Raw genomic sequence first — 11001 nt, 5'->3', positions numbered from 1 at the left:
GCTGTCTACATGGTCCTGTTTCTTTCTGGGAGGATAATAAAGTCATGATAAAGTCATTAAGGGACTCTGAGCTCCCAGGAGGCTCCCCTCCCACAGCCCTGCTGTCTTTCTTCACCTGACCCCAGCGTAGATGTTCCTGAGTGCCCAAGCCTGGGCCAGGTGCCACCCCCGGTTTTTCCCAACTCTCACACCTGGTCCTTTGGTTTTTAATTGCTGGTTACAATCATTACTTCTCTCTTAATGGATGTGGGGCTGGAGGGCAGGGCTGTGGTCTGTAATGGACGCCGTTGTACTCACAGGGCCCTCCATGAGGCCTGGTACACAGCAGGCCCTTAGCAAATGTGAGGAACATGTGAGTCAGCAAATGGTGTCAACCCCTAGGCCTCCACACACCAGGGTTTGAAGCAGTAGAAGGCAGTTGCTTTGAACTTTATTTGAGAAAAACAGCATAAATGTATCAAAAGAGCATACAGGCTGACAGGTGGGGATGGTCAGTGATGGCTAATGAGGGGTTCGAAGAAGGGCTAAGGCTTTCACTTGGCTCCAGGCTGCTCGGACTTCCCAGCTTCTGGACCCCCAAGCTGGGCACGAGACTCGAAGGTCACAGGGATGGTGATCTCTGCAGACTGGGTGGCTGGCTTGGGCATTGGGGCCTCCACGGTGAGTGTGCCCTCAGGGGAGAGGGAAGAAGAGACCAGGGCGGGATCCACACCAGGGGGCAACCTGGACATGCAGAGAGAAAGGACAAGAGTCACACACAGGTGAGTCACTGTGCCTTCCTCCAGCCCCCCCACCATCTGTGGCCAGGACTCACGTGTATTTTCGAGTGAAGCACCGGGAGATGAAGCCGTGCTCATCCTGTCTCTCTTCGTGCTTGCCTGCGGGAGGGGAAGGAGGTCAGAGACTGCGGAAGGGGCCGCTTCTCTGGCCGGCCCACATCCAAACACGCCCCACCCACCTGGTGGCCTGGACTCAAGGCAGACCCGAACTGGCAAAGGGATTTGGGGACCCCCGGACTGTCCAGGGCCCTCAGAATCTTCTGGCCAATTAGGTTGAGAACTTTAGAGGTCGTGGCGCAGTGCCCAGCATACGCACACGCCCCCTCCACAGACTCGGGCTAGGAGCAGAGACAGCACCGGAGGAGGCCATTATCCTCACAGTGACCGCAGGATGGGGAGCGGGTAGGCGTAGAAAAAACTGGTCATTTGGAGGTGGAGGCTGAGGGCTCTCCACTGAAAGGGTATGTTCCCCCCGCCCCAATAGAGTGTATTGGGGGCCGAAAATTCCCTTAGAAGCTATCCTCATCCCCACAGGCAGAGGGCAGGGCCAGAAGGCTAATTTTTCACCGCCCAGGCTCTCCGCCCCTCCAGTTCCGCTCCCGAGGAGCCAGAGCTCACCAGTGATCTCCACCACGCCGTCCTTGGTCTTGACCGTCAGCTCCTCGGGGGCGAAGTGGTTGACGTCCAGAGACACGCGCCAGCGGTCGGCCGTGTGCCGGATCTCCGAGACGCCGCTGCTGAGCTGCCGGCTGAGCGCGCGGCTGTAGGCTGGCGCGGCCACGCCCTGGGGGCCCTCGACGGCGGCCGCGGGCACAGGGCGCACGTAGCCCGGCCAGCCGCTCTGGCCCAACCAGTGCGACAACTCCTCGGGCAACCGGGGCATCCCGAAAGTCTGCTCGAAGAGGCGGCTGTGAGTCGGGTACCAGTCGCGGAAAGGGTCCCAGCTAGGGCTCCGCAGGAGCGAGAATGGCACGCGGCGCTCGGTCATGCTGGCTCGGTTCTGCACGTCTGGCTGAAGCTCGGAGGCATATCGGGCACTGGAGCCGGCAGCGCTTTTATGCGGCTCCAGCCGCGTATTTTTAGCAGGCGGTGCTTCAGGTCTCTATTAATGGCAATGACGGGTTGGGGGAAGCCCCTCCCCCTGCATACCGGGGCGGGGGCGGGGGCGGGGCTGGGGCGAGGAAGGTTCTGCCCACATCTGGAACCTTCTCTGTTTTAGAAAAACAAATGACCGGAGCATTGAGGCTGATACAGGGCCCACTGCTGGACACTCACAGGCCTGGGTGCTGAAGCGCTGTGGACAGTCCCGTTATTTTGTCCAGGAGGACAAAGCTAACAGAGGTTGGGCCCCTTGTCCCAGCTCACATGACTAGGAAGTGGCAGAGCCGAGATTTGAAACAGGGTGTCTGTGAAGTAATGTTTTAAGAAGCAGTCTGGTGTGGTTTTTAGGAGTGTAGATGCTGGAGCCAGACTGCCTGAATTCACATCCCGGTTTTGCCAGTAATTGGAATAACTTGTGCAAGTTAGACTCTGTCTACCTCAGCTTCCCCATCTGGAAAAAGGAAATGATGATGATGATATAATAACGCTTACATCATTGGGTGTGTGTGAAGATTCAGTGACTTAATGCATGCACAGACTTTAGCCCAGGGCCTGGTACATCATAATCGTTAATTATTATTATTATCGACCAGGAATTGAAGAGAGCGAAGAGGGAGGAGAGGTGTGCGTGGGTCTGGCCATTTTTTCCCTGCCCGTAGCAGTGGGGCTGGCCCAGTTGAGGAAGCCTAAGCCCAATACTTAGAGCGGAGGAGAAGGAAGGTTATTGTCAATCTCCACATTATATCTCGTTTTCCTTGAAGATAGAGAAGCTGAAAAGCAGCAACCTTGAATCTAGTCTGGGCTTTGCCATTGACTTGCTGTGTGATTTGGGGGCATGGCCCCTCCTTTCTTTATGCCTCAGTTTCCGTTTTTCCTGATTATGATCTCAAAGCCCCTTTTGTTTTTGCTTCCCACAGCACAAAAGGAGAGGGGGCTTCAGGTAGTACAGTTTGTTCAATTTTGCTTGGAGCCCGAGGCCTGCCCCTTGACCCCTCCTATCTTACAACTTATGGGATCCAGGTCCTCATCTCTCACCTCTAGTAGAAGTTGGGGCCCCTAGGCTTCTGCCATAATTCTAACATTCCCTTTTTCCTGCCTGCATAGGTATGACCCTGGTCTAGCCTTCCTTTTTCTGACTTATATCTTACTATCTCTCCTTTTTAGATGAGAAGACCGAGGTTCAGAGTCAGCCCACTGTCTCCTGTAAGACACCAGCAGAGTAAGCGTCTTGCCTCTCCAATGCTCAGGGCTCTTACTCACAGGGGCTCCTTTGGAGTTTCCCTACCTCCTCTCTTTCTGAGACCCACCTTGATTGCTGCCCTTCTCCTGGGCTGAGGCTGTACTCAGCTAGTTCTCCAGGGAGACTTGCCCTGCCCAGGACACCTGAGGGGCTGGAAGCCAGACTCCAGGCTACTTACCTCAATGAGCTGAGAGTAACAACAAGTCTTATGCCCTCTTGGAGCCTCAGTTTCCTCTTCAAGAGAGAGAGCTCCTGGATGCCTTTCTTACCCACCTGTGCCCCATCAGGGCCATGAATCCGATGTCACCTTTGGAAAGGCCCCTGAGCACCTGGGGCTCTCTTGGGCTAAGGGTGGGAGGCAGACAGGACAGGGGTCCCCATTTCCCTTGCTGGATCATGTCATGAGCCCAGTAGGTCTCAGCTGAGAGCTACTTGCTGACCCCCAAGGGTCTCAGCTTCAGGAAGTCTCAGGCCTTGGCTCCCTGGGGCTTGCAGCCCCACCCGCCCCTGCTCTATAAAGTCGGAATGAGGTCAGGAGCCAAGGAGGGCCCTCATCCACCCCTGTCCGCCCACCTTGGCCCAGACTGGAGCCCAGGTGCCCCACCCTAGAGGGAGCTGTCAGGTGTGGTCATGGATGCTTTCAGGTGTGGCCCTGCCAGGCCCAGCCACGCTCTGGGTGGGGGCTGCCTACCTGGCTGCCGGCACTTCGTAAACACAAGTTCCTTTCATGGCTCCCTTCATCTTGCTTGAAACCAGGTGGGGAGGATCCATTCCTACCGCCCCAGCTAGGGGAAGTTGTGCAACCCAAGGTGCAGCAACCTCATCGCTCTGCTCATGGCAGGTGGGAGAGGCAGAACAGAGAATTCACATCCATCTTCAGAGGACCAGTTCTTGAGGGACTCTTAAGTCACTCTGCCAGTCACAAGGGAAGGGACATGAATGGCTCTAGGTCATGGTAAGAGGGGGTGGGGTGTGGGAAAAACTGGGTTTTGGGGTCAGACAAGGCTGGACTTGAATCTGGGTGCTGCTGTTCCCTGGCCTGGTGACCTCTCTGAGCCCATGTCACCATCTGCAAAATGTGGCAGGGTTGTGGTGAATCTAAAATGCAATAATGCACTCAAAGTGCCTGGTGCTCAATAAAGTTAATCGTTATTAAGGAGGTCCTTAATTTTGGATATCGAAACTTAGACTAATGAGAATTATCCAGTTGCATGCATTTCAGTGCATTCAAGTATCTTATCAGAATCCCATTATTGAGATGAGAAAACTGAGAGTCAGAGTAGCTCAAGTTCACAAAGCTGGTAAGAGGGTGGTAAAGATTGGAACTCAGACCCCCTGACTCTCTGTCTGGTGGGGGAGAGACTTCCCAGACAGTCCAGGGAGGGCTGCGGGCTGTGGACTTCTGGGAGTATGTAAAGTGTGAAGCTAAGGGTTGCCCGTCTGGACAGGGAGGATTGAGACAGACTCTCCGGGGTCCTTCCAGCTCTGACCAGGTGCTCTTCCTCCAGGAGACTGCACCCTGAAACCAGGCACAAGGCTTGGCAAGAGGAGCAAAGGCTGGATGTCAGCCCTCACTTGCCCACCTGCCCAAATGTTCTTTGATAGTCTTCTGCCCTAGCATTCTAGGCACTGAGCTGTCAGAGGTAGTTTTTCTGAGATTAAGAGAACTGACTCCACCCCCAGGGATTTCCCAGAAGCTAATGGGGGAGGCAGGGCAATGGGGAGGGGAGGTGGGCACTCAGGGTCTGAGATTCTTTAGTTAGAGGGGCCCCTCCCCTCATCCTTGGCCCCAGAGTCTGGGGTACTCTGTAGCAGTTCAAAGACCAGCCTCCTAGCCTGGCACTGTGCCCGAGACCTTGGCCACACTAGCCACACCCTTGGTTGGCCTTTGCCAACTGTGGCTTAGCCAGCCCCTCCTACTCTGGCCCAGCCTCAGAGAAAGTTCGAGAGTCTTCAGGCAGCTGCTCAAGCTCCCTGGAGAAGTCTGACAGATGACACATTGCAGATTGCGTTGGTTGCTGGGCCTGCTGGGAAATGAAAATGTGGGCAGTGGTAATTCGAACTCTTAGGGGTGGGAGGCACTAGATCTTTCTGGAAGCATCTAGACACTGCCCCTCTAGGAGTCCAGTTCCAAAAACCTATTTCCAGCTTGCCCACCCACTAGGCCTCTGGCTTCTGGCTGACCTTCAGATCACCTCACCTCCATCATCCCAGAATGGTTGCCAGGGAGGGGCCAGGTGGGAGGGGACCCTTCCTCTGGCCTCTCCCACCCCTGCAGCAGAAAGAATCTGTTTTAGCTTGGGAGTCTGGGGATCTACATGTCTCTGACTCTGTGACCTTGGCCAGTGGCCGGCTCCCATGACTCATTTTCTTCATCTGTACAATGAGCCGACTGGACTCCTTCCAGTGCCATGAATCAACAGTTTTTCCTCCACTCTTCCCCCTTCCTCCAGGCCCCCTAATGCTGCCAGAGACGATGTGCATATGGTGATCAGAGGGAGTGGATGAGGGAGGACATGGAGATGTGGTGTCCCCTGTGGTGGCTGTGGAGGTGGGAGGCCCTGCCTTAGGCTCATGTCTTAGGTGTCCTGAGGGCCTTTCTCAGGGGGTAGGGGGCCTGGAGAAGGAAGAGCAGGTACCTGGTGTTAGGACCAGTTTGCTGAATACACCTTCGGCTGAGAGAGGCTGGTGAGAGGCCAGAGGGCTTCCAAGAGCACCTCGGCGAGGCAAGGGATGGCGGATGCCAGCTGGGACACCCAAATGGGCATGCGCACTCGTGACTTGCTGTTGTGGGTCTGCGGCTGAAGGAAACCAATTAAGGAAAAAGGACACAGGAAAGCCCTGTCCAGCCTCCCGGCTGCTGCGTATGTTGGGAGGGGAAAGATGCGGGTGGTCCCTGTAGCCCCCATCTGCGGAGACAGAGATCAGGAGAGGACTTACGGCATCCCAAAGGTCCACATCCTGAAACGGTTCCCCACCCCCATCTATTCTCCCTCTTCTTGTTACCATTGCAGAATTGGAGTTTCCTGTTTTCTTGCCTGCCTTCCTGGCAGTATTTTTCCCTTTTCCCAAGGTACTGAGCAGAGGCCGAACCTTCAGTCCATGGGAGTTACAGGGGCTTGGTACCCTAGTACCCTCCCCGTCTTTCCCCAGGGAACTCACGTCGCTTCCCCAAATAGCCAGGGAGGGCACTGAGGACAAGAGCTTCAGGATTCCAGGCTGACATGGACCCTCCCCCAGGGCTCTCTCCTCTCCCGCCAGGCCAGTGTGTGCCCCTCCTGCCTAATAACAACTGGCAGTTTTTCCTCTCTCTATCGCCCTCTAGTGTCTTCCTGAAGCCACCACACCTTGCCTTTGCACCCCACCTTTCCCCAGGGTTTCTGGAACTATTCATTCCTTGGCTTTCTCATTCACTCATTTACTCATTCGACAAACATTTCAAAGATGCCTATTTTGGGGTGACAGAGACCAATATGGCATGGCCTGGGCTCAGAAACTCACAGATTTAGGGAGAGACTTGCCGACAAACAACTGGAACAAGAGCTTAAGGCCCTAATGGCAGGAACAGACCCAGCACCGGAAGAAACCAGAAGCAGGAGTGGCCACCACAGCTGGGGACCAGAAGGCTCTTGGGGGTAGAAAGGAGCTGAGCTGGGCCTTGAACCATGAGTTCACCTGAACCTGTGGAGGTGGAAGGGGCATGCCTGCGAGACCTAGGGAGGAGGGTCATCTGGATTGGGATATACTGGAGTCAAAGGGCAGTGGTGGGAGAGGAGGTTGGAAGGCTGGCGGGAGGAAAGGATGGCCATTCCAGGTGGAGCCATTTGGAAGGTCTTATGAGCCCTACGAGCTGGTGAACAGAGTCATAGGATGCAGGGTCCACAGAGCAGAAAGTTCTGTTTCATCAATTCAATACTGTGTCCTCAGAGCCAGGGGACTGTGTGTGGCACACAGTAGATGTTCAATAAGTATGTGTGGAATGAGTGAATGAAAGGTTGGATTTGCATTTTAGATAGAGCAGGATAGATTGGAGGGGGCAAGATCAAGGCAGCAGGTGGTAGGCATGGGAGGGGTCCTGGTGAGAAGGCCCTGGATTGTTCAATCAGGAATGGAGGCGGGGCAGAAAGAAAGAAGTGGCACCATCTGGGGGCAGCCTGGCTGTAGGGTGCAGCGGGGAAGGCATCAGGCTGAGCAGTGAGGAATGGAATAGGGAAGTGAAGGAGCAGGTATGGGTTGTGTGAGACAGGCTGAATTTCTATGGCCACCTTTGGGTGTTTTTCATGCTCCTTGCCCAGGAGGTGCCATCTCCAGAGCAGGGCCAGTGTGTACTCCTTATAGCTCAAACTGCTTGCTTGAGGCTCAGTTTTGCTGAGCTTGTATAAAGGGTTAAAGAGACACAGGTGCTTCTTTGAACAGCTTCCTCAGATCAGAAACAGAGCCACTGGCCAAAGGCCCCTTCAGGTGCTCCTTACAGTTGGAAGAAAAAGGAACTGGAGAGGAGGTCATATGTTGACACAGCCGTAGGCTTCAGGAGCTCCCCTGCTGTGGCAACCAGACCAGACCAAGGACATCTGTACCGTGGCTCATGCAAACCGGAGCCAGGGACATGTCAGCTGCTCCCTCAACAGAAGTGGACCAGTATTCTTAACCTGTGGACCTTAAAGGCTTCAGAGTATCTGTGAGCTCTGAAATTGTATGCCAAATCAGGGGCATGTGCACATCTTCTGGGGAAAGGGTTCCCAATCTTCATCAGATTCTCAAAGAGCAGTTGATTCAAAACATGGTTAAAAACCATTCTAAGAGAAAAGAAGGAAGAGATTTTTTTTTTTTGGTATCTGTTTAGATAGATATATATAAAGGAAAGAAATACAATTGAGTAACTGTTTAAAAAAAAAAAAAAGACCCCACCACTTTAAACTCTCCCTTTCCAGGCCCCATCCTTGTGTGTGCCCAGCCAGGGCCGGATACCTTCTGTTTTCCTTAAGTGGCCATGTATGGAATACTCACTCTTTGCCAGTTCTGGTGCTTAGTGCTTTCAGGACAGTATTTCCTTTCTGCTGCCTCTCAGCCCTGCATGTCACACAGCTAGGAAGAGTAGGAGACCGGATTCACAGCCACGTGATGCTCTAAGCTATGTTCTAGTTGTTCTGGAACATTGCACCTATAGGGAGGGGCCTGCGTGTCCGCCCAGTGCCTCCTCTCTCTTCTCCACCCCCATCCACTGCTGAAGCTAGTGGGGTTGTGGGAGTTGGGGGGAGTGGGAGTGGTCTTCTTGGGTCCCTGTTTTCCTTCCCACAGAGCTGCAGTCTCTTCAGACTCATGCATGGAGGTTGAGGGATGGGGGAAATGGATGGATGTGTTGGGCTCTGGTTCCTGAGGAGTCTAAGTCTATTTCTCAGAGGGAAGGACTCCAGGACCCCATGCCTTCCCCACACTCCCCAGGTACCCAAATCCACAGAGGCCAGGTCTCACCAACTGCCATCCTGGCACCGAGTATTTTATTAGAGTCCAAGTTTTATCCGCACCGCGGAGAAAGAGGGAGGAGGAAATAGAGATGGGGAACCCGGACCAGACCCCAGACCCCTCCCTCCACTGGAGCCCAGGGCATCTGCCCTGTTGGGCCAAGGAAGACTTCATGAGATCCCTGAGGGCCCCAGGAGGAGGGGGCTGGGAGCAGCAGAGGAGGGCTGGAGGCTACTGCTTCCCATTGATGCCTCAGGTCAAGGCCCTCAGTCTAGATCCTACCCTTTCTCCCAAGGGCTGTAGCACCCTTCTCTGGGAAGCCTTGGCTGACTACCTCCCTGTCAAACCCTGAGGAGGAAGTTCTCCCTTGGGCAAGCCTGAAGCACATGTTATCCTATGCCTCTGACTCCGTGCTGCCATCCGGCCCATGTCTCAGACAAGGGGCACTCGGGTACACCTGGGCCTGCTTAGTCATCGGGCTGCATTGCTTCTTCCTTTTCTCATAGGCTCCTCTTCCAGCCTTTCTCTCTTCCACCACCCTACCTGGACCCCTTTTGATCTTAGGGTCAGATGCAGTTGTGGTCTGTTTGTCCCACCTCTTGTCATGCAGAAGGCCTGGCTGTTGTGGCCTTAGCCCAGGGCATGGGGTGCGGGCTGGAGAAGAGGGTCTAACCTGAAGAAGAGAGGTGGGACCAAGACTAAGATCCCTGACTCTCAGGTTGGGGCTTAGGGGCCCACCTACTCTGGCACTCCTGGGCCAGGGGAGGGGTTTAGGGAGGCTGTGGGGCCAGCCTCCAGCCCTCAGCCAGGGTCCTCCTGCAGCCAGCTCAGAAGGAAACAGCTCCCCAGCCTGGATGGTTGTGCACCAAGGGTTACGCTATTCTTTCTTCTAACTTAGATTCTGCTTGCTGTCCTACCTCCTTGTCCGCCCAGTGATAGAGAGGAGCCAAGGGCCCTGCAGAGTAGGTAAGGGAGGCTCCTAGGACTGGTACCTTCAGAGGTGTCCCTGGGTCCATTGAGCTGAGGTCTCCAGCCTAGTGCATTAAGCAGGAAGGAGGGCAGGGCGATCCCTGTGTTCGAAAGGCTCTTTGTTCCCTGTATACAGTGGGCTGGCAGGAGGTGGGGGTGGGGACCCTCTAGAAGCAGCAGAACCCAGCTCCTCCTTGTCTACGGGCGCCCACCCTCAAGGTCTTCCCTGGGCCTGGGACCTCTTTGTAGTAGTGGGGTGAAGGCTCCCCCATGAGTCCTGGGGCCTGACCCCTCGCCTCTTACTGTGCCAGTGGGCACCAAGCTGGGACTGTCTGGGCTCAGAAGCCCCCACTTTCTGAGCTGCTCCTGCTGTGGTAGCTGGGACTGGGGGTCTGGGAGGGGCTGCATGTGCGGCTTCGCGTCCCGCGACTGCGACTGCTGTAGCTTCCATGACTGTGGCCCGGGCTGGGGCTGCGGCTGGGGCTCCGGCTTGAGTAGTCACTGCTCAGGCAGCTGGAGGAGGATGAGGGGCTGGGCCGATAGTAGGGGATGGGCCGCTTTCGGGCACTGCCGGGAGGGAAAAGCTGATTACAGGCCATCCAGGGCCCTGAGCTCTGCCCATCTTGGGCCCTCACTCAGGCTCCAAGCCCCTCCACAGCAGTGGCCAGGGCTTCCCTGCCTCAGATTCCCCTGAGCCCTGACCTTGGAGTACCCCCGCCTCCCCCGCTCCAACAGGTTTGGACAATTAGTGGTCACTTGCCAATTTCATGTTGATCATTTTGTTTTTCCTCGCTTGTCTGCAGGGAAAGGGGGCTGAATCTCAGCTTGACCTGAGTAGGTGCTCAATAAATATTTGTTGAATGAATGAAACTTTTAAATATGGACAATTCACACCAACAAAGTTAAGCAGCGGCTTCTATGCATGGAAGTGTTTGTGGATATGACCCAGCCCTGCTCCTCTATTTCCGACAGAATCGAGGGTTTTGGTTTTTCAGGTCAAATTAAAGGAACAAGGAAAAGACCCCTGGCCACTGCTACCCATGCCCACAGCCCAGCCCAGGCCCCACTGTCCCCCTCTCCTCACTCAGCTACCTCCCGCCAGCCCCTGAGTTAGTTTGAAGCCAGAAGGCTGTGACCAAGAAAAAAGAAGAGAGTAGTTAAGGAGGCGACAATGCCCCCATCACGTGGGGTTAATTCTGAGGAAGAAAACAAGTGTACGTTAGTGGAAGGAGGAGGAGGCAGCCTGGGAGAGGGGCTGAGGTGGGTGCCAGGTAGGGTGTGTGTGGGTCGGCCATCTTAGGACCCACTGGCATTTGGGTGGGCTGTGTGACTTGTCTGGGGGTGGGTGTTCCAAGTCTGGCAGTCTGGTCTCTAGCTCTGGGGTGAGGGGAGGAGGCAATGCTATCATCAAGGGCTAGGAAGGGCCAGTTTGAGAATCAGACCATCAGT

At 55.0% G+C, this 11001-nt stretch overlaps 2 protein-coding genes across 2 annotated transcripts in view; both read right to left on the bottom strand.

Annotated features, from left to right (window-relative positions):
* Positions 1-411: 411 nt before the first annotated feature.
* On the bottom strand, positions 412-1890 carry HSPB1 (heat shock protein family B (small) member 1). The gene is made up of 3 exons (XM_039849128.1): positions 1398-1890; positions 815-878; positions 412-723 (listed from the first exon to the last, which is right to left on the bottom strand). The coding sequence occupies exons 1-3, from the start codon at positions 1765-1767 to the stop codon at positions 534-536; spliced, it is 624 nt and encodes a 207-aa protein (XP_039705062.1). The 5' UTR covers positions 1768-1890; the 3' UTR covers positions 412-533.
* A 6696-nt stretch (positions 1891-8586) lies between these two features.
* SRRM3 (serine/arginine repetitive matrix 3) overlaps positions 8587-11001 on the bottom strand; it is a 34030-nt gene continuing 31615 nt past the window's right edge. Inside the window, 1 exon segment of the mRNA XM_039848929.1 lies at positions 8587-10119. Coding sequence (XP_039704863.1) covers positions 9751-10119 — 369 coding nt within the window. The 3' untranslated portion in view covers positions 8587-9750.

Source organism: Pteropus medius, unplaced genomic scaffold, assembly GCF_902729225.1.
Source record: "Pteropus medius unplaced genomic scaffold, Ma_sr-lr_union100, whole genome shotgun sequence".
In the NCBI taxonomy this organism is placed as follows: domain Eukaryota; kingdom Metazoa; phylum Chordata; class Mammalia; order Chiroptera; family Pteropodidae; genus Pteropus; species Pteropus medius.
This window is presented reverse-complemented; position numbering and strand designations above follow the sequence as displayed.